Consider the following 24,873-nt stretch of genomic DNA (forward strand, 5'->3'; position numbering starts at 1 on the left):
TTTAAAAGCGCAACTCATAAACTTGGGAAATATTAATCTAGTCATTCCGTTTGTGAAACCTCGGAATATCGATATGCCACCCTATAAAGTAGAAATATTCTTGAGTGTCTTTATGTACGTACACTAAGAAAAACCAACTACGAAATTTTTATGAGAAACTTTAAATCCTCAACGAATTTTAGCAAAGAATGGGCGACTTTATATGGTGTTTATACAAGTACTAGCTGAACCGGGCCCGCTCCGCTGCGCCTTCTTTTACTTTATATGGAACAAAATTATACTTGGAATATTTATTTTCAACAATTTAAGAGTTTTTAGTGAAATATCATGCTACGAAAATACAACATGCATATCGCTTGACTAAAAGTATAACCATGTAAGTGTCTTTATCTGAATCGCATTTGATCTTTATAGGACTACAAATTTTACTCGGAGGGTTTAATGTCATTTAAGTTTGGATGTTAGATGTACTCCCTTCTAAAAAGACTTTATTTCAGCCCAATATTCTCATGATGTCCGATTTACGGGTGTTTTCGGGGGTGAGGTGGTGCCCCAGACACTTGGCCCTGAAAAAATATCAGCATCGTGCTCTTCTCTCAAATACCATTTATTTAAACCTTAAATTGCCATTGGTTTAAGTAGAGTGTATAGGATGAGGCGTCCCCCAAACCCTTGAGGCCAAAGTTGGTTATAAAATTTGTTTTCTAATCTCAGATATCTTTCATTTAAACCACACATTGGCATGATCTGCAAATTTTTACCCTTTGAGGGGTGTTTTGGGGAAGGGGCGATACCCCAAAAACATGCTCCCACATTGTCCCAAATACCTTTATCTGAGCCCCATATTGCGATGGTCAGTAAAGAATTGTTGTTTGTGGGGTATTTTGGTAAAGGGGTAGACCCCCAGAAAATTGGTCCCGAAAGTGGGTATCAATTTCGTGTTCTATTCCCCAATACCTTTCATTTGAGCCCCACATTGACGTGGTGGGTAAATATGTCCGATTTAGGGGTGTTTTGGGGGGTGGGGTTGTCCCCCAAACATTTAGCCCTGAAAATATATCAGCTTCTCTATTCTCATATATCGACACTTCATTTATTTGAACCCCATATTGGCATTGGCCTCAAAATTGGATATCAAATTCGTTTTCTAATCTCAAATACCTTTCATTCAAACCCCTTATTGCAAAAGTCAGCAAATAAGTACGATTTGGGGTATGGACTCTAAAAGTTATCAGTATAGAGCTCTACTGTCTGGAAGACCCAAATTGTCTTGGCTAGCTAATACGTCCTACTTGGACGTTTTTAAGGTGTTGTGACGTTCCCAAGACAGTTGGTCCCGAATGTTGATATCAGATTCGTGGTCTACTCCCAAATACCTTTCATTTGAGCCCCATATTTCCATAGTCAGCAAACATGACCGGTTTGAGGAATGGGACTGCCACTCAGTGACTCGGACTTGAAAATACATATCAGATTCGTGTCCTACTCTAAAATACCTCTTATTTGAGCCTCATAATGCAATGGTCAGCAAATACTTCCTCTTTGGGTGGTGTTATGGGGTGGGGTGGCCCCATAGAAACTTCTTCCCGAATATTGATATCAGATTCGTGATTAACTCCCAAAGACCTTTCATTTGAGCCCCATATTGATATGGTCGTTAATTTGTCCTCTTTGGGGCATGTTTTTGAGAAGGGGCGACTCCTCCTTGGTCCCACATTTGGATATCACATTCGTATGTATTCTACACTCAAATAGCTTTAATTTAAGCCCCATATTGCAACGGTCAGTAAATAAGTCCTGTTTGGGGGTGTTTTGTGGAAGAGGTGGATCCCCAGAAACTTGGACCCACATTTGGATATCAGATTCATATTCTACTCGCAAATACCTTTCATTTGAATCCCATATTGCCATTGTCAGTAAAAATTACCGATTTGGGGATGTTTTGGGGGTTGGGGTGGTCCCCCAAACACTCGGTCCGACAATTGGATATCACATACATTTTCTAATCATAAACACCTTTCATGAGAGTCCCATATTGTCGCGATTGGTCTATATATATATTTGGCAGGTTTGGGGGTGGGGCGGTCCCCCTGGGTACTCCATCCGAAATTTGGATACCGAATTTTTGTTTTTAGGTTACTATAAGAGAGCACACAAAATTTCGCTTAAATCGCACCACCTATCTCCGAGATCTGGCGTTTCTGAAAATAAGGGTAAGGGGAGGGTCCGCCCCTCCTTCAGATATCAAAAAATGTTGTACCCTATTTTCACCACGGAATTATTATGCACCACCTTTGACAATTTTTTTGAGTCTATAAGGAACAAACAAACAAACACAAATTGATTTTTTATATATAAGATATAGATTTTGTCAATTTAATTAATATCACCCCACTGTTCTAAGAGTTGGCAGCACTAGGTAAAATGATGCTTAAACAAAATATAAATATATAAAGAGTATAGTTAAATGAAAATGAAATTGAAAACAAAAACCAAAACAAAAACGCGAGAAAAAAGTGCAGCAGCATAGAGCGAGCACATTAAAACAAATGCACGGCATGTGTATAGCACATACATACATACGTACATAGTTATATGTGCATGCATACTATATGCTCACTAGGCATGCAAGACACCCCGTTATGTTGTTTATATGAATCTATGCTAAAACACTACAATAACAATAATCATAATAATAACAACAATGGCAAACCCCGTCGACAGACAGTTCATTGACTCTGAGCAGAGAGTGAATGAGTGAATGATGAGTAGCGACATGCTTTAGCAGCATCATGTTGCTAATGTACGTACATAGGAAAGTGCATGTGTGTGTGTGTGTGTGTTTTGCAGACATGGTGCATGATCACCAAATCATGTTGAAAACTTGTGATGATGTAAAACTAGCAAATCATTCAATTTCGTTATGCTTTTCCATGCCAATTTTCTGTTTCCCCTTTTTTAATGTCCACCATAAAATTGAGTAAAAAGCATAAAATCGATATTCCAATACAAATGTTTAGAAGGATACACAGTAAAGCCATTAAAAACTACATATGCACATGGTTGTGTGTGAAGATTGGTTACATTTGTCTTGCTTGCCGTTCAAGTTGAAACTTTAGAAAATGATGTCAGGATGAAACTATTCAGCAATTACTGCTTCACACATATGTTTGAGGTCAAACAGATGAGAATATAGAGTATTAGGGTGGCTTAATATTTATAAAATGTTAGGGGAAAAGGAGCCATAATCATTAGGGATCAATAAAATTTTAAATAGGATAAAAAATTTAACGAAAATTTTCAAATCAAGAGAAATTTTGTTGAAATTGAAATTTTATACGAATTTTTTTACGAAAAAAATATTGTCAAAATTAAATTTTTATAGAAAACTAGCCGAACCGGGCCCGCTCCGCTGCGCCTTCTTTAACTCTTTAATATCTTTTTAGGATGGGAACACTTCGCCCTGAATGCGAATATCGAATACTTGCCATTGTAGCCTATGACGCTGAACGCGTTCGAATCCTGGCGAGAACATTGAACAAAGCGGTGTTTATACCGTTTATACAATGCCACGCATGTTCATTTAAAAAATTTTCCCCAAAGAGATAACGCACTGCGGGAGGCCGTTCGCTGGGTACTTGAACCCAAAGTTTAATATCATATTCGTGTTGTGGCCTTCAATACCTTTCATTTGATACCCTTATTGTGTTCATCGGATCACTTTCGGATATGGGTGGCGTTTTTGGGATAAGGGGGAGGTCCGCCTCTACCCGATATATAAAAAATTTATATAGCCTATGTTTCTTTCCAGACAAATGTACACGATCTATGAAAATTTTAAGAGAATCGGTTCAGCCAAATATCATATCGTCATAGTATACTTCGATCTGATTTTGTATGTCAGATTCGAAATCTACTCCCCAATACCTTTCATTTGAAATGAACGTTCAATATGTCTATTTGGGAATACGGATTTTATTACCATATTCGTATTCTACCCTCCAATACCTTTCATTTGATACTGATATTTCCCGATCGGTCCACTTTTGATTTTGGATGGTGTTTTGGGGTAACGGTCGAGGGTCCGCCCCCCACTACAGTGTGTATCAAGCGGAGATCCTTGCAATTAACGAAGTGGTGGAATGGCTAAGATATAATGTCATAACGACGACTGGTATAAATATCTTCTCAGACAGCCAGGCATCCATTAGATCCCTGGAGAACGTATTTCTGAACATAAAAACCGCCCTCGACTGTCGCAGATCTTTCAACGAGATGGCTGAACAGTTCAAAATTCACCTGTTCTGTGTGCCGGGCCACAGAGATATCAAAGGGAATGGTAAAGCAGTCGAGCTTGCGAGACTAGGAACTACCCTACACATTTCAGGGATATGGGAATCTGTGGGTATGCCTCCAGCGACAATAGGTCATCGAATGATAGATGGTCACAAAGAGGGGGCTGAGAGCATTCCAAAACTATGTGGCCTATTCTAGACTTGAATAGGTCTACCGCTTTGCTGTCATTGGCTAGAACAGACATCTCAGTCATTGTGTCCGACATGACAGGTCACTGTGTAATCGAAAAACATGCTGACAGACTGAAGGTTGCCAGCAACGACTTTTACAGAAGCTGTGAGGATATCGAGCAAAAAGAGACTGTAGAACGCCTTCTGTGTGTGTGTCCCGCACTAGCTGTCAGAAGGACTTCCACTTTAGGTTCTCATTTCTTTGAGAACCTATCTGATTTAGCGGATGTGAACATTCGCAAGTTATTGGGCTTTTTAAAGCGATCTGGATGGCTCAACGGTAGGAACTAGAAGGCATCTTCCTTTTTCTGTTCCTGTGGTATCACAATGGACTAAAGTGAGTCTGATGGCTAAGTGAGTCTGATGGCAGACTGCCACTTAAACCTAACCTAAATGCCAATGATCATAACTATAAGTACAACGAACCACAGGCTATGAAATTGCAGACAGGTCAGGCGGAAGGATGTGATAGGCGGATATATTACGATAGTGGTGAGGAAACGCGTGCACTAGTGATGTGATATGTTTCCAGCTTTGTCTGAAAGAACTGGAAATTTCTTTTCTTCAAAACTCATTTTAAACAATCTCTCCTTTGTGTGTTACATTTTCTTTGGTCATTAAGGTCAACTCATAACAACACTAGTAGTTGATTTTTTGTCAAAATTTCATTTTTAAGGTAAATACAGTCAAAATTTAGTTTCAAAAAGAAATTTTGTCAAAATTTGATTTTGTCAAAATTTCATTTCTAAGAAAACTGTTGTCAACATTTCGTATCTACAGGAAATTCGGTCAAAATTTAATTTTCAAAGTATTTTTATCAAAGTTTTATTTTTTGGGGAAATTTTTTCAAAATTCTATGTTTATAGGAAATTTTACCAAAATTTCATTTCAATAGGAAAACAAAACCCAGTGGGTTTCTAGGTTTGGCCCAGTCCTCCTTGGTTTTTTGTTTTCTTTATGAACTTCCTCTTTGCAAATGACTTACTCTAATATTCCTCTCATGTTGACCTATTTCAAATGATAGCAAAATAAATTTTGATGATTAAATGTTTCCAATTTGTTATGGACCCCTCCAAAAAATTTTATGAAGGGGACAACAATAAATGACAGATCACTTAAATTAACAGATGTTGAACAAACCGAACCGAAATTTCACACTGGTCAAACATATGCCGCTAATATAACGCACATACAAACAAACATGCACGCTAATACTCTCCTCGTTGGCTCTTTAAAGCATTCATTTCAATTTTAATTTATTTGTGAAATGATATCACATTACCAGCAAACCACTTGCCACATGAATTACCGCACAAAGATAATCCACATGGAATCAGAAGCAGTAGCAGTAGCAGCAACAAAAGCAGCAGCATCATTATGTGAATAATTAAACATTGCAGTTAACATTTCCATCAATAAGAAACTCTTCATAAGGTTTGCTAGGCTGCCACACCACATGTAATGCCATCGCATTAGGGGGAGGGGTGGCGGCATAAGCAAGCACATGTGATTAGTGCGTAATCGTTTATAATGAGTGTGAGTGCGAGTGCGAGTGCTTTGCATTGCTGTGGCCTGATATAAACATTAATTCTGAACATCTGTTTGTCTGGTTCTCTGATTCTCTGCATCTCTGTCTGCTGCTTAACTGTTATGATTATGGTCTGCCAACGTATGAGAGTGTGCATGTTAATGCAGTTATAAATGCCTTCTGCCAACGCAACTTCTCATTCCTTTCTCCTATACGTTACAACACTTTGTTTCAGACACATAAACATACTGATGTTTAATTATAAACAGAATTTAATACGAAATCCCCAATGCAAGTGGTGAGGAGATGTTCGTTTGTGTGTTTGATAATAATTCGATCATATGATCTTTTGCATCATCTCCATTGTTAACGTCATAATCGTTATCATCATCATCATCATTATTATTATTATTTGCCTCCAACAAGTCATAAATAAATATGAATTAAAGAAAGAGTTGTTAATTGAAAGCAAATTATCATTCATACACAACATTTGAAAACATTCGTTTGAAATTTCAAATACTCGCATTGCTATGAAAGGCTGCATATTAAACGTAAAAAAAGGTTGTATGGATTATAAACTCACAACAACAAAATCTGAACAAATGTTTATCAAAGCAAAAGAGTATACACAATTCTCTGCTTGTAAGGGCTAGAAAATAAAACGAAAACATAGAAATTTAAAATATTTTTTAAATAAACCACTTTGACATTAATTATTGATGGAAATCCTCTGAAAACTGGGAATTGTGGTCTGCTCATAATTTCTTTCTAGTAAGAGATTGCTCTCTTCAACAGATATAAGGGCGGTTAGTAGTTGGTCTCTCTCTCTCCCTCTCTTTTTTTTAAGAGAAATATAAGAACACTAGGCTTTGGTGTTGTGACATCAGAGGTGCTCTCACCTTGGTCTATGAGACATTTTATTTAAAAAGATCGCAAAATTGCCTACCTTTGCTGAAGAGAAAACTAAATTTTAAATTTAGAAAAGAGTAAAATAATCAAAAGTTGGATAATCGCGACTTTGTGTTAAATGCTTTTGTAGACCAGTGTATGCAAACTATTGGTGAATATTGACCACAATGACGTTATTGAGTTATTCAAACAATTTTCCCATATTGAATTTAATTGACTTTAAAGTGACTAACGACTATTGACTACTGCAAAAATATCCTCAATACTACGAATATACATGTAAATATGTATAAGGTTATTCACGAACACGTTCTTAAATTGTTCCAAAGAAAGGCTGAAAATATTTTCAATAATTTTTTTTTTTCATTTTTATTAAAAAACAAAAACCATTCGTCTAAGCTGAACAATATCTAACAACAAAACATGAAATTTTGTTATAATTTAGGAAATATTAAATGCCGGATATTGATGGAACACTACTTTATTTGGTCATAGTAGACCATTATGTCGACCTAATTTTTCCACATATTTTGGAGAGTGTGTGTGTGTGGTTTTATGCCATGAATCGTTTCTGGATTAAAGGTAAAGATAATTATTTTAAGAAGTAATAGCTAGATGGACCGCCCTATTTATTCAAAAAATGCTTTTTTAATACAAGTCCACCTATTTATTATATAACGTTCTACAGAAACGTCCTCCAATTCAGTAATGGTTAGCTACAAGATCATAATATAGATTAATGACGGAGATTGCAGTTTAATTGGCAATTAACAGCAATTTAGTCAATCCATTTATAACACATCGTAACCAGTGTTGCCGTTCCGAACAAAATTGGTACGTTTTTATTCACTTGTAAGGTTGGTAGGCTGACCTCAATTTTTAGTAGGTTTTTCCAATATGTAAATACCAAGTTATTTAATAAAACAAAATTGCCTCAGATAACTCAAAATTAATTCACTTTTTGTCGATTCTGCACAGAAAAAAAAGTAACTCTGGGAAAAAAACCAACTACCGAATTTCCATGTGAAATTTTAAATTCTCAACGAATTTTTGCATTGAATTGAATAATATATTTGCTGAAGTAGCTTTATAGAGAGAGGCTACCAGAGCGCAGAGGTTAGCATGTCCGCATATGACGCTGAACGCCTGGGTTCGAATTCTGGCAGGAACATCAGAAAAATTTTCTGCGAAGGCATTTGTGAGGTACTTTGCCATGCAAAACTTTTTGCCAAAGAGGTGTCGCTCTGTGGCACGCCGTTCGAACTCGGCTATAAAAAGAAGGTCCCTTATCATTGAGCTTAAATTTGAATCGGACAGCACTCATTGCTTTGTGAGAAGTTTGTCCCGAAATACGAATTTTTAAAATTCGAATTTTATTGAGACATTTATTACTGTTCAATAATGCTAATTGAGTTATTCCTTCCTGAATAAAGCGATGTCGGTAAGCTAAAGGATGCCTGAAAGACTACCGAAGATGAAATCATGAGTTCTCAAATCATGTGGCCCCAAAATTAATAAAATTGGATTTTAGGGTTATAGTAGTGAGAGTGACAGAGAGTAAACCCGAGAGCAAAGCAACAAACGAACGAGACAAGCAGCGCAAGCCGTTCAGCGAAAAGCACATGTGAAAGCTGGTTAAATGGCTTTTGTCTTGCTTATGGATATATTCTTGTTGTTGTTATATGTTGGCTTGTAAAGAGTGCCTTTCAACATCAAATTTTTACTTTGGATCATTGAAATTCAAAATAAATTCTTGTAGGAAAATTAACAAATTTTGTCGTAGTTTTTTTTGACAAAAGTTGTTGTTTTTCAAAATTGTTTGTATACCCACCACCGGAGTGAGTCCATCCTATAATGGAGTCATTCCGTTTGCAACACCACGAAATATTGATCTGGGACCCCATAAAGTATATCTATTCTGGATCGTCTCGACATTCTGATTCGATTTAGTCATGTCCGTCCGTCCATCTCTCGAACTCACGATAGGGGTCGAATGCGTAAAGCTAGCCGCTTGAAATTTTGCACAGATACCTAATATTGATGTAGGTCATTGGAGATTGCAAATGGGCTATATCAGTTCAGATTTAGATATAGCTCCCATATTAACCGATCTCCCGATTTGACTTCTTGAGTCCATGGAAGCCAACATCTTTGTCCGATTTGGCTGAAATTTTGCAGAAAGTGTTCTGTTATGACTTCCAACAACTGTGCTATGTACGGCCTGAATGGGTCTATAACTCCCATATAAACCCATTTCCCGATTTGACTTCTTGAGCCCTTACAAGCCGCAATTTTTGTCCGATTAGGCTGAAATTTTGCATGTGGTGTTCTGTTATGACTTTCAACAAATGTTCCAAGTACAGTCCGAGTCGATTTATAACCTGAAATAGCTCCCATATAAACCGATCTCCCGATTTGACTTCTTGAGCCCTTACAAGCCGCAATTTGTGTCCGATTTGGCTGAAATTTCGCATAACGCATGACGTCCAACAACTGAGCCAAGTACGGTTTAAATCGGTTCATAACCTGATATAGCTGCCATATCTGGGATCTTGACTTCTTGAGCGACTGGAGGGCGCAATTCCTATCCGATTTGGCTGAAATTTCGCATGGCGTGTTTCGCTGTGACGTCCAACAACTGAGCCAAGTACAGTTTAAATCGGTTCATAACCTGATATAGCTGCCATATAAACCGATCTGGGATCTTGACTTCTTGAGTCACTAGAGGACGCAATTCTTATCCGCATTGGCTGAAATTTTGCATGAGGTGTTTTGTTATGACTTCCAATAAATGTTTTAAATATGGTTCAAATAGGTCCACAACCTGATATAGCTGCCATATACACTGATCTGGGATCATGACTTCTTGGGCCTCAAGAGGGCGTAATTATTATCTGATTTGGTTGAAATTTTGTACAACGGCTTCTCCCATGACCTTCAATATTCGTGTCAAATATGGTCTGAATCGGTCTTCAGCCTGATATAGCTCCCCTATAAACCGATCTCCCTATTTTACTTCTTGAGCCCATTAAAGGTCAAATTTTTAATCGATTTGGCAAAAATTGAAATTGAAAAAATTGAATTGAGTGTTGGAGATCACAGTAGAACTCTATGTGTAAGACTTCTACTGTGATCTCCAATACTCAATTCAATTAGCATAGCAATTCATTTATTTTATCCTTTGTTTGGGAAAGAACTCGATAAATGCAATCAATGGGGGAGGGTATATAAGATTTGGCCGAACTTAGCAAACTTTTTTTTATTTTCTCCTGGTGCTGTGTTGTCGTTTTATACGCTTGTTATTCCCCAATTCGCTGGAATAACAAGCATTGTCAGAAGTCATACAGTCCACAGTCTCATCGGGATCATTCCAATTGCCATCAAGTTTGCCTTTGGTAACATCATCATTGTCATTCACCTACACATTCTGCATTGCTTACATCTTAGTGGAAGGCTCCCCCGGCCCCATTCCTATTTACCGACCTTACCTTTTTTTCTCTGCGAGATAGTTAAAATTCCAAGAAAATTGTAAACACGATTTCTATAATTTAATTATGGTAATTTGTAATTATGCATCACATGCTCATAGAATTGCAACGAGCAGCTTCACAACAATTATGTACATCTATCGTATCTGCCATATGAGGATAAGAAGGAGATTTCTCTTTCATTAGCCTACCAACTGAAGTTTGCATAATTTATCAAAAGAAATCGCCATAAATTAGAGCTTGACTTATGAAAGGCATAGTAGTGAGCTTCGAGTAGCAATTGCTTCATCATTACTCTTGCTGAGTTAGAAAGAAACCCAGGCGAGTGACAAGATAACCTCGTTGTAGATGTAAAACAATAACCACATCACTCACAGCTCAATCTCTTTTGAATCAAATGATTGTAAGTAATTGAATTAATAACTTTGAACTTTGGGTCATTTGATTTTGAGTTCAAATAAGAGCAGAAAATCAAAACAAAACAAAGAAAGCAATGGGAGTACTACAGTGAGGAAAAACAAGCAACCATCGCAGATGTAAAACTGTGTAAATGATTTTATTTGATTCATTCAATTGAATGAGAGTAATGGATTTTGCATTTATGGACGTAGTAGTTGAGGTGCCTTGATTAAATTGCTTAGAACTAGAATCTTTACCGAACGCTATGGGGAAAGTCTTGACCCAGCTTGTCATATAGAATGGATTGATAAGTGATTCTGATTGGCCGTATTATCAACAATACATTTAAAGAGGGTTTCACTAGAAAATTCGTCGCCAGATGCACCCAACAAATACGACATTTTTCTATGAACGAATGTTAGAGAAAGGACTTTGAATATAGTCCTAAGGATATTCGTGATCTTCATCAGTAGTCGGTTCTGGAACAGATGTTTAATCTGCGAACAAACGGAAAAAATCATTACATCCCGTCGCATTAAGAGTGCCTTCACATTTGTTGTATAATGTGGTGTATGATGCATATCAGAATACGGGCATTCCAGCATCCTCGGGCAGGGCGATGGACTGCTAAATAAATAAAAAAAAACAAGTAAAAAGGCGTTAAGTTCTTTGGATACCCACCACCTCGGGTATATACGTAAACCACCTTTCGTCAAAATCCGGTGAAAAATTCATACCTTATGCCTCATGGCAGCTATTTCGAAATATGTTCCGATTTGGACCAAATACTAATTATTACAAGTCATTGTTCAATTGTGTATATATCTAAAAATAAACCTATCTGAACCATATACGACACGGATGTCGAAAAGCCTAACAAGATTTTAAATCGAGATATCTGCCTATATGGTAATTGTAACCAAATCTAGACCGATTGGGACCGAGTTGCGAATTCGGACAATAAATACGCCTTTTATGGCCCCATAACCTTAAATCGAGAGATCGGTCTATATGGCAGCTTTATCTAAATCTGGACCGATCTGAGCCAAATTGAAGAAAAATGTCGAAGGGACCAACACAACTCACTGTCCCAAATTTCGGCGTCATCGGACAATAAATGCTCCTTTTATGGGTGCAAGACCTTAAATCGAGAGACCGGTCTATATGGCAGTTATATCCGATTCTGGACCGATCTGGGCCAAATTGAAGAGGAAGAATGTCTAAGGGCCTAACTCACTGTCCCAAATTTCAGCAAAATCGGATAATAAATGTGGCTTTTATGAGCATTAGACCCTAAATCGGCGGATCGGTCTATATGGCAGCTATATCCAAATCTGGACCGATCTGGGCCAAATTGAAGGAGGATGTCGAGGGGCCTAACACAACTCATTGTCCCAAATTTCATCAAATTGGATAATAAATGTGGATTTTATGGCCCTAAGACCCTAAATCGGCGGATCGGTCTATATGACAGCTATATCCAAATTCGAACCGATCTGGACCAAATTTAAGATAGATGTTGAGTGGCCCAACACAACTCACTGTCCCAAATTTCAGCAAAATTGGACAATAAATGTGGCTTTTATGAGCCTAAGACCCTAAATCGGAGGATCGGGCTATATGAAGGCTATATCCAAATCCGAACCGATCTGGACCAAATTTAAGATAGATGTTGAGTGGCCCAACACAACTCACTGTCCCAAATTTCAGCAAAATTGGACAATAAATGTGGCTTTTATGGGCCTAAGACCCTAAATCGGGGGATCGGTCTATATGACAGCTATATCCAAATCTGAATATGGATACTGCGTTTAAAATTAAAAAACTCGGGCATTTGTTGCCCGATTTCGTTAAAATATGGAAAAGTGTGTTGAACTAAGTCCTCTAACATCCGATACGAATATGGCCCAAATCGAACCATATTAGACATAGCTGTCATATATACCGATCTCCTGGTATAGGGCCTGAAGCCTATAACAGCCGCATTTATTGCTCGATTTCGGCAAAATTTGGCAACGTGATATACACTAGGCCCTGCAACATCCGATCGACACTTGATCGAGCCAAGTTTGGATATAGCTGTCGTATAAACCGATCTGCCGATTTAACACCGTTGACCTTAGATCCTATAAAGTATATATGTAAAGCGAAGCCAGTTTCGCCGTCCGATCGTTCTCTATGTGAATGTTTCTTGGTCAGTTGCGGTAACTAACTTTGACCGTACTAAGCACAATTGTTGGAAGTCATAACAGAACTCCACATGCAAAATTTCAGCTGAATCGGACAAAAATTGCAGCTTGTAAGGGCTCAAGAAATCAAATCCGGAGATATATCAAAAACATGAACCGATATGGCCCAGTTACAATCCCAACTGACCTACACTAACAAGAAGTATTTGTGCAAAATTTCAAGCGGCTAGCTTTACTCCTTCGAAGTTAGCGTGCTTTCGACAGACAGACGGACGGACGGACATGGCTAGATCGACTTAAAATATCATGACGAAAATTTTGAAATTTTGCACGACGTATTTTGTTATGATATCCAACAACTGTGTCAAGTATGGTTTAAATCGGTCCATAACCTGATATAGCTGCCATATAAACTGATCTTGGGTCTTGATTCTTGAGCCTCTAGAGGGCGCAATTCTTATCCGATTGGAATGAAATTTTGCACGACGTGTTTCGCTATGACTTCCAACAACTGTGCTAAGTTAATCGGTCAATAACCTGATATAGCTGCCATATAAACCGATCTTGGGTGTTGACTTCTTGAACCTCTAGAGGGCGCAATTCTTATCCGATTGGAATGAAATTTGCACGACGTGTTTTGTTATGACTTCCAACAACTTTGCTAAGTTAGGTTCAAATCGGTTTATAACCTGATATAGCTGCCATAAAAACTGATCTGGGATCTTGACTTCTTGAGCCTCAAGAGGCCGCAATTTGCCTGAAATTTTGTACGACGGATCCTCGCATGACCATTAACATACGTGTTTGTTATGGTCTGAATCGGATAGATAGATGAATAGCCTGATACAGCACCCATATAAATCCATCTCTCTATTTAACTTCTTGAGCCCCCAAAGGGGGCCATTCTTATTCGAATTGGCTGACATTTTACACAGGTCTCCAACATATAATTTAATTGTGGTCCGAACCGGACCATATCTTATTATCGCTCTAATAGCAGAACAAATCTTTTCTTTTATCCTTTTTTTTTTTGCTTAAGAAGAAATGCCGGGAAAAGAGCTCGACAAATGCGATCCATGGTGGAGGCTATATAAGATTCGGCCCGGCCGAACTTAGCATGTTTTTAGTTGTTATATAACAAAAATGTCGAAGAAACCAAAACAACTATTTAATTAGGATTTTGAAAAATTTTGTCTCTTTTTACAACCTAAACTAATCTAAACTACAAAAAAATAAATAAATTCGTTAAAACTCGATTGTTTGTATCCCACTTATATTTTGTCATACCTACGCCATTGCTTGGCTTGCTTTGATTTTCATTATCAGATGTATGACAAAAAAAAAAACTGAAAAATAAATACTAAAAAATTTTCCTAGCGCTCATAATGAACACAAACGAATGTGTTTTCTAAAATAAGTCATTGCAAAAAATCAAACATTAAACAATATAGTCGCTATCGCCAGAGAATGGTATTCAATGAAAGTTTTGTCAATGAACTAAACAATGCCATAAGAAGACGTCCAAGGGCCAGGAGTCCCATGTATGATTATCTCTTAGATAGTAAGCCAGATGGTTCGATTTTGTTTACTAATATTTTTTTTCTATGCTTTTCCTTTTTATTTCAGACGCTATGAAGAGGATCCCGAAAATGCCTGGAACTGTGGCTCCTGGTTCGAATACTTACTCATAGTCATTTTGTCCACCATTTTATTGGTGGGTGTATTGGTGCTCACTCTCTTCTGGATTATCTTCTATCGCGGAGGCTTTGCTTGGTCCGAGAATCCCAAACTGCAGTTTAACTTACATCCCGTTTTAATGGTGGCTGGTTTCATAACATTCTCAGGATTTTGTAAGTACATTTTCTAAGGAGATTTAGGTTAATTTTTAATTTTTCTATATTTTGTTTTTTTTTGCAGCAATTCTTTTGTATCGCCTTTGCCGTTGCTTAAAACACATCTATGTGAAATTGGTTCACATGCTGTTCCATGCATGTGCCATTCCATGCATTGCCTTGGGATTCTTGGCCGTCTTCGATTCACACAATCTGGACGAGCCGCCAAAACAAAACTTCTACAGTCTGCACACATGGCTGGGCTTTGTCACAATGGGCATGTTTGTAATGCAATTTGTGGTTGGTTTCTTTAGGTGTGTATGTGTATCTTCTCTGCTCCCTTTGATATTTTGTTAAGATATTCTCATCATATTTTATTGTTGTTATTGTTGTCTAATTATAGCTTTTTGATATTATTATGCTGTGAGAATCGCACCTACAATTGTCGTGCCACCATGGTGCCAATACATGCCAGCTTTGGTTTGGCCAATTTCATGTTGGCCATTGCCACCTGCGTCACTGGTCTGATTGAGAAGGAGCGTCAAATGATCAGCGCCGAAACGGAAGAAACAGCATTGAGGTATGTGTGTATGTATGTGTGTATGTATGTGTATATGAGTGTGTGTTGTTAAAAGAGAAAGTCAAGATAAGTGATTCATCAATCAACTTAGAAGAGTGAGGGAGAGAGATAGATGAGAGAGAGGACTTTTTTCATCTCTTGCTACATTAAATGAGAGTTTGGGGAATCTTGCCTTAAGAGAACATGAATTTCAGTTATATTCTCCACAAGTATAGGCAGTTAATGTCGATGCTGCCAGATTTGCCCAATTTTTAGCTTCAGAAATTGCAAAGTGCCGATTTTCAATTTTTAGACTACGATTTTCTAAAAACATGAAAATGGAAATGTTTGCCGATTGGGACTATATGGGTATCAAATGAAAGATATTTACGAGTAGAGTGTGAACTTGGCATAAAAATGGCACACTAAGTGTCGGGGGGCTCCCCCACCCCTAAAAACATCACCCAACAGGACACTTCTACCTCTTTGGGTAATATGGGTATCAAATGAAAGGTATTTGAAAGCAGAGAACACATCTACACCTTGGTGTCTGAGGAGCCTCCCCGTCCCCCAAAAGCCTCCAGTAGGATATATTTACCGATTGGGACAATATGGGACCCAAATGAAAGGTATTTGGAAGTGAAAAGCGATGTGGTTTTAAACATTGGATGCAATTACTAAGGACGCCGGCCCAGCCCAAAAGTAGCGCTCAAAATCAAAAGTGCACCGATCGAGAAAATATGGGAATCAAATGAAAGGTATTTGAGAGTAAAGTATGAATATGATGTTTATACCCTACACCACTACTGTGGTATAGGGTATTATAACTTAGTGAATTGATTTGTGTCACCCAAAAGGAAGAGAGATAGATCCATTGATAAGAATACCGATCGACTCAGAATCACTTTCTGAATCGATTTGGCTATGTCCGTCTGTCCTTCTGTCCATGTTAACTTGTGTACAAACTACAGGTCGCAATTTTTATCCGATCGTCTTCAAAATTTGTATGGGTACGTTTTTCGGCCTAGAGACGAAGCCTATTGAAATTGGAAAAAATCGGTTCAGATTTGGATATAGCTCCCATATATATGTTCGTCCGATTTGCAATAATACTGCAATAAAATAGTAATTTTTCAACCTATTCTCTCGAAATTTGACAGGAATGATTTTCTTATAACTCCCGACATTCCAGGTAAATTTCACCGAAATCGGTGAATTTCACCGAAATATACACATAGACCATAAAGTCTGCGTTCATGTGACAATTTCTTTTTTAATGGTTAAAAAACAACATAAAAAATAAAGTTAAGTTTTGTTGTATATGTTGTTTCTTTATATTTCTTAAACTAGAAAACAAAAATACAAGTTTGCTTTTGCTTTTTTGTTCTAACGGTACTTTTGTCTCATAAGAAGAAATTATGACAACCAAAAAGTTTGCGTTCACTTTGTTTACTTCGAAAGTACCGTTACTTTTTATGATGCTTGTTCTTATTTTTGATCAGTTTCAGTTCATTATCATAACAAGTTATAGTTACATTTATAGTTTTATAGTTTTTTTATAGTTTTAGTTATAGTTTTTTAAAAAAATCAATAAATTTGGAAACATGAAAACTAAAGGAAAGGAAATATTTATATCTGAAAGAAAAATAATTATTAAATTGTGGAAAGAGGGACAAAGCTTTAGAAATATTGGCGGAACAGTTGGAAGAACGTATTCTTCTGTCCAGCGCGTAATAAATAATTACAAAGAAACCGGCATTACAACTTCAAAGCCTCGGCGTCCAAAAATATTATCCGTTAGAGAAGAGCGCAAAGTGATTAATATGGCAAGCAACAACCCTCGTATAACATCAACCAAAATTGTTGAAAATATTAAAACAATGTTTAAATGTGCCGAAACTGCTAGAAAAATATTACATAGAGCTGAATTTCATGGAAGAGTTGCTCGAAGAAAGCCGTATATTTCAGTCATAAACAGACAAAAGCGGATTGCATTCGCTAATACTTTCATCAATAAGCCTCCTGAATTCTGGAAACAAATTATTTTCTCCGACGAGACCAAATTCTGTATTTTTGGCATTAAAGGTCGGCAAATAGAGTGGCGCAAGTCCGGGACTGAGCTGGAAAAACAAAATTTAGTTGGAACGGTGAAGCACGGTGGTGGTGGAGTTATGGTGTGGGGGTGTATGGCTGCTAGTGGAGTGGGTCAATTAGAATTTATTGAGTCCAATATGGATAAATGGGGTTATCTCAATATTTTGAAAAAAAAAATTTTGAGACCAAGTGCTGCTAAACCAGGGTTAGCAACAACATTTTGGTTCCAACAAGATAACGATCCAAAGCATACATCGGAGGTTGTTAGGCTTTGGCTTCTTTATTACACTCCAAAGCAGCTTAAAAGACCACCCCAATCACCAGATCTCAACCCCATTGAGCATCTTTGGGATCTATTGGAGAAAAAAATTCGTCAGCACGTTATAACCAGCAAGGAGATGTTACGAAGTGTCATGCAGGCAGAATGGGCGAAAATAACATTTGGGGAAACAGAGAAGTTGGTAAACTCCATGCCAAATAGACTAAGTGCAGTGTTGGTTTCTGATACCAATCAATCAGTATCTTTCCGTTCGGTCTATTAATTTCCATATCTAGGTATGGTAGGCGGTTATTTTCTTCCTTCTCAATTGTAAATTGGATGCTTGAGTTATAACTATAGAATGTCGTCAAGATATTATCGATTGCACTAGTTTTAATTGTCCCAAAAAGGTCGTCTACATATTTCGTCAAATATCACAGTTTTGAAGACATCTATCCAATAGCTCCTCCATAATTATATCGGCCACTATTGGCGAGGCTGCAGATGCCATTGGTAAACCTCGTTTTTGCATGTATATCCTATCCTTGTAAATGAAATACCGATTGTCCTGTATACAAAACCGTTATAATCTCAGGAAAAGGCTCTTCGTCATGTGTGTATAGTTTTGAATTGTAGTCCACTTACTTTCTATGATTTTTATGGCACAATCTACAGGAATACTCGGAAACAACGACACAACATCTAGGGAAATCATCATCTCGTCAGAATCTATCACAGTGTTTTTCAATCTCAACACTGTGATAGATTCTGACGAGACACTAAAACAGTTCCTGTTATCTCACTCCTAATAATTTTAAGAAAATTTGAATAAAAATGGGAGAGACGTTCAGTACGTAAGGGGCCGCTCCAATGAGATGAGAGTATGTGGATGGTTTCCAAGCTTTTCCATCAACTGGTTGTGGACTGTAATGTGGGATCGCAGACTCACAGTTCTCACCAATATACCAAGGTGTAAGAGGTTACCCGTAGAGTGGAATAAAAAAAAAGATGGGGAAAGTAAAACAAGGAGTTAGAATGATTTTACCAATTTATTGCTAACTCGAATGCTGCTGCTGACGAAGTGGCCTAGTTTAGCTATTTAAGACCGCCAAGAAGCCTTCGAGTATAGGCATTTGTATCTTTTTTTAGTACATTTTCATGACATTTACATTTTGTTACGTAAATTTCAGTGCCTTTTCAACTGTTATACAATTCATGTGTTTTTAGACTACGAATTCATGATTTTAAAGTTAAATAAGTATAAAATTTAAGTTTATACAAAATTGTTTGTTTGATTTTTAAACGTTAAAAAATTGCCGTCTTTTGACAATCAAATTTTCCTCCCCAAACATTACTTATTTGACGTTAAAATTTTTTTAAATTAGTTTCACTCGTCCACATCAAGCCAATCCAAATTTCATAGGATACCTTTTTCCACACTCGAGCTAGATTTTTTCTAAAACACCTCTTTTCTTGGGTATTTTCCTACCCATTTTTGTTGTTGTTTTCCTACCCAGTGTTAATGGATTAACAATCTATTGGACCCAAGAATTTGTTTGTTCACTAAAATTTTATTTGTTTTCTGTTGAATATTTTGTTTGCATTTATTTATTTTTTTTTTATTATATTACTAAATTGCCTCTTTCTTACTTTCAGCACTCGCAGCTCTGAAATCGAACACTACATCATGAATTCCATGGGCATTGTTTTGGTGGCGATAGGCATCATAGTCTCTGTGGCCGTTCGGCGTTCCAATGCTCCTGCCACTGCCAAAGTTTATGTAACTGAGCGAATTTAAGTTCGCAAGTAGCACAAAAGAAAAAGACATGAAGACCCACCCTAAGAAGTGATTCCTTCCTTGAGCCCTTAATTCCCTGAAACAAGTGTATAAGTTCTTATCAATGAAAATATGCTACTTCTAAACCCTAAACACTCTCCCTCTAACCTTAGTTTTCTCACAATGAAACGCCATTATTTTCCTTTCCCCCCCACTTTTTAGCAACAAAAATTAAATATTTTTGTTTTTTTTTCAGTTTTTAACAATTTTAACAGTTTTTTTTTTAATTGTATGTATTTTAAACTTATTGTAGTATTGTCCTTATATGAATATAAACCCTGTTTAAATTATTATTGAAATAAAAAGAAAAGAAAATAAAAACCCCATTGAAAAAAAAATCTCAAAAAAATCTAAACATTCAACTCAACTTAATCTCCTCCCTTACACATCATCATATCGACGAAAGAAACGAAGTAAAAATAAAAAAAAGTTATAAAAAAAACCACAAAAATTATGCCAAAATCTGAATCATCTTCAAAGTAAATCAAATCATCAATCAATCATTCATACATAGAGCAAATATACATACTTACATTATATAAAAACCAAAAAAAAACAAAAACAAAACAAACAAACATCTATGAAAAATATCTTTTCCATTACTCATAACGCTGTGTGTGCAAAAAAGTTGTATTAAAATTTTCGAAAACAAAGATTAAATCAATTTTCCTGTACCAGTTTTTTAAAGAAATTTACCGACTGGCCAATCAATTACAAACATGTGTGAGTTCCTGGCAAGTCTTGTATTCCTGGTGAACATCCTAACGTCAGCCATGAAAATAACGATAGAGCAATACAAGGCTACCCACATTCCGACGATGTTCAAGAGAAGCAATAGAGTTGGATACCCTACTGTCCTCAATCAACACCATCGCTCTCCGTTGAACCCGGTCAAGTAGCTCCAAGGATGATTTTGCAGCTCCTGCCCATATATGAGAGTTATATTCCATCCTCGGCCTGATGTAGGTAGTATAGATATTGAGAAGATCAGAAGAGGTGAAATATTTCTTGTACCGCCTTAGAAAGCCCAAACACTTGAATGCTTCTTTCGACACTTCGAATACGTGTTTTGACCAACGGACATCACATTGTATCTTCATGCCCAGAACATCAAGAGCATCTGACTGTCCAATACCTATAACGTCGATAGATACCGACGATTGAAGTTGGTCAGTGAATCGCTTGTGAGACAAGCACTGCGTCTTCTGTGCGTTAAAGTCTACTCTGTTCCTTCTACCTCACTCGAAAATGGCCAACAAATCCTGAATGAGCATCTCATCCATAATGCGCCTCCTGTCCACAATTTCTTGAGAACTGGGCCTATGGTCGAATGAATATGAATGACACAGATTACTGATTACAGATCTGACCCCATAGATCGTCAATGAAAACAAGAAAAAGGGAAGGGAAAAGGACAGATCCTTGTGGCATACCTGCGGTCAATGTATACTCATCTGATGAGAACCCATCTACAACAATTCGTATAGTGCGATCTCTAAGAAAGCTCGATATAAATCGAACGAAGTTATTACCGACTCCAAAAGCGACAAGCTTTAATAAAAGTGCACCGTGCCAGACCCTATCAAATGCCTTGGAGATATCCAGAGCCACGACCTTACTCTCACCAAACGGGTGGATAGAGCGACTTCATCGTTCCGACAAAAATGCCATTCCTGCGGAATCCATACTGTCTGTCGCTAAGAAGGCCATTGGACTCTAAGTATCTGACTAGATGATGGTTAACCAAACTCTCCATAACCTTGGAGAGCGCGGAGCATATCACAATTGGCCGGTATTTCGCAGGGTTGTTCGCCCCATTCAATGGACTCTAGTCCTGGACAATCAGCGGTATTAAGTACCGACTATTGCCTTAATACTGACTGCCTGTGGCACTCGATATGACACGGCAAGTTATTGGCGCCTTTAATAACCAATGTCTATAATGGCTATTCGAACGCCACGAATGGACCGGAATTAGCTTGCTCACCTATGGAGCTCGACTAGGACCACATAAACAGATGTAGTGACAATAACAATAACAATTGAGGTCGAGTGTGAGAATAGAATATTGACTAAAATCTAATATTTCATGCTACGCGGCAGAATCAAAGCTAGTAGATTTAACATCACTAGGTGCCTTTATTGGGAACCCATAGACCGAGTTCTGTTTACTCTTCCTGATCATAGTAGGAATGCGTCAGGTGGTACGGTTTTAATGCGAGATTGTCGAGTGTGAATATATTCTCGGATAGTAAACGGCCCTGAGGGCCTTAAAAATCAAGACGGTAGGGCCAAGAACTATCCTAGAGTGTATGGAATGGAAGCCTTCTCTGAACATGACATTATTGTAGTATTTTAAAAAATATTACAAACCAGCACCATTAGTCTAAGATAGTGCAATGTCAACGCCAGAACGTCGAGGGTGAACATTTTTATGGACAGTTAATTTTTCAATAGGAAAAAACAACCAATATGGTGAAGACACGCACTATCTTGCAGTTCTTGACTTCCCTGAGTATGACAAAATCCGCATCGATTTAGTGCTGGGCCATAGTGGTGTAAAGGGGAATAAAAGGGTAGACGTCTTAACTGTAAAAGCTTGAGGACTGCTGTCAATAAACTTGGTGAACGTGAAACCTTTTAAGACAGTCCAAGTTAAGTGCCGTGGTCGACGTATGGTGGAACCCTCTTAATACGATTATGGAATCATCCCTTGTATCGATTGATATTTCATGATTTAGGACGCACCGAAAGCTAATGACTGGCTTAGATATATGTCCATAGCGGCATAAGAAGGCTTAAAGTTCGCACGCCTTTAAACCAGCACCAAAAGTTTGAAAAAAATTAGTTCTACTCTATTTTTTATATTTATACTAATTTTGTCATTCTGTTTGTAACAGCTCGAAATATGCGTCTGAGACCCCATAAAGATCGTCATGTCATTTTAAGTCGATGTCAGTCCGTATGTCCTTCCAACCGTCCATCTCTCTAACTAACTTTCGAAGGAGTAAAGCTGCGCTTAAAATTTTGCACAAATACTTTTTATTAGTCTAGGTCGGTTGGGATTGTAAATGGACCAAATCGGTCCATTGCCCATACTAATAAGGCGGCTAGTATATCCCTGCGCTTGAAATCCAAGTGTCCCTTATAATCCACAAAAGTAAAACGGTCTCTTGTTTCATACCCCAGGCTTCTTATCACTACCCACTTAAAGAGTAGGGCATTTACATTGTATTTAACATTTGGTGATACTCATTTTTACTTGTTACAACAATAGATACTTTTGACTTCACTTCTCCTAGCATTCTACCTCCTTCATTGCATGCATTATACGAACACACCACTCCTAGATAGATATAATACTCGTATATACAGGCATTGAATAGGAGGCATCATTCTCGCTTTGTAAAGAAATCAGCTTGAAATAAATATCAATACCGAAGAACTGATTCTTCAGAGTGGTGAATAGCACCATTTGCCATTTCATGTGCCACCCGACACCTTTCTCCTCCTTATGGTGGAGTTACATACAATGCGCACGCATCAAAAACGCGTCAAAATGCAACTCTGCAAACAAATCCCACAAAAGAAAAGCTCAAAAGTTAAACAATTTTTAACTTCAACTCCTAAAAACACTTCTTCACGTATTTCAACATAGAATGATGCTCGATTTCAATCATCAAAGTTGAAAATTCGTTAACTTTTGCGCAACGCTTTTGTGGGATTTGTTTGCACGCATTACATACTTAATGCGTGCTCATAGTATGTAACTTCACTTTTACTCCATAACTTCACCTAAAACACAACTTGAAAGGCTAAGCACAATCTCATAGCAATACATATGTATATCATATGTATTTTTATATCAAAACCCTATCATCAACCATGCTAAAGATCTTTTAACCTACTCTCATTTTCACTTCCCTTCAAGTGTGGCATACTGTATCTCTTTATCTCACTTACTTCGTCGTATGTATGTATGTGCTGTTAAGTTTTGTTAGTATTAAATAGTAGCTCTTGACAGTGTCCTGGGGTATACTCACTCTCATTTACGCTCTCTCTTTCTCTATTTCTCTCAATGTTTTTGCCACTCAGTCGCATAACGGAACTCTTTCACAGCAATATGCTCAAACACTATGAATTGTTGTTGGGACCACAGTGATTTGGCAGTTTGTTCACTAACACACTCGCAGTTCGTATTTACACAGTGATTGAGTATTATATGATATCAAATACATAACTAAATTTCTCATGAACATTCCATTAAGGAACAGGCGATACTTCGCTCATATCAATGAGTGTATATAAAATACAGACTGCGAAAAATCCAACACAAATTGGGAATTCTACTGTACTGAAGGTATTTAGGACGTATTATAATGTGCCAGAATTGTCGAATATAAGTGATAAGAGTCACAAAAATACTGTTAACTTCAAATTCTGCACAATCGAGCAGGATTCGCTAATAGATTAGGTCACTTGCGAAAACATAAAGTTGATAGGCCCCATGAACATCAAACTGCCAATTGAATGTGTCATCAAATAGAAGAAAACGTGAACAAAGAATGATTGTAAAAAGAGAACACGTTGAGATTCTCAATGCCAAGTACAGCCAAAAATTAAAAAAAAAAATGTATGTCGGCTGATCGCTTGGCTTTACCTTATTCAGTGAATCCTGACAACCGAGAGAGACTATAAGGCCCGGATAGTCTCAAATTTTTTTCAGTAAAAAAAAATTAAGTATTTTGTATCTATTACAAATTAGTTTTTTTTTTAATTTCCAACAAACTTAGTAAACAAATATATTAAAAGGAATCTTTTTTTTAAGATTCTGAAAAAAAATTTATTTTTTTTGCATTGCATTTGCACACACAGTGTATTGTATCTTACATTAAAAATAAAGAAAAATCAAAACAAAAATTAATCCAACAATCCTAACATTTTTCCAATTACATAATTACTAAATATGTATGTAGAGCCGTATACGTAAATGTCATTTCCTTATCTGAATGGGTAATTGTCTAAAAATTATACTAAAAACATCGATTTATATGTTTTAAGAAATGTTTATTATTTTTAAAACATTATAACCTATCTTTATAGAAATTCTACTAATATCATTATTTCTTTAAATATTATAAATATTTTATAAATTTTTAATCCTTGAAAAAGAAACAAAACCAACATCGAAACTTTGAAGACAGTTTGCTATCCGTTTGAATACTTCTAAAAAAAAATACCCCAACAAAA

At 37.1% G+C, this 24,873-nt stretch overlaps 1 protein-coding gene across 3 annotated transcripts in view; it reads left to right on the forward strand.

The window, feature by feature from the left end:
• The window catches only part of LOC106085197 (uncharacterized), an 84,644-nt gene extending 62,188 nt beyond the window's left edge, over positions 1–22,456 (forward strand). For 2 of the 3 annotated variants that reach the window (XM_013249308.2, XM_013249310.2), the window contains exons 3-6: positions 14,669–14,892; positions 14,960–15,188; positions 15,278–15,454; positions 19,443–22,456. In XM_013249308.2, coding sequence (XP_013104762.1) covers positions 14,669–14,892; positions 14,960–15,188; positions 15,278–15,454; positions 19,443–19,584 — 772 coding nt within the window. In that variant the 3' untranslated portion in view covers positions 19,585–22,456. Of the gene's footprint in view, positions 1–14,435; positions 14,584–14,668; positions 14,893–14,959; positions 15,189–15,277; positions 15,455–19,442 lie in introns of those variants that run through there. The other variant, XM_013249309.2, reaches the window with a different exon arrangement.
• Positions 22,457–24,873: the final 2,417 nt, after the last annotated feature.

Source organism: Stomoxys calcitrans, chromosome 5 (genome assembly GCF_963082655.1).
Source record: "Stomoxys calcitrans chromosome 5, idStoCalc2.1, whole genome shotgun sequence".
Lineage (NCBI taxonomy): Eukaryota > Metazoa > Arthropoda > Insecta > Diptera > Muscidae > Stomoxys > Stomoxys calcitrans.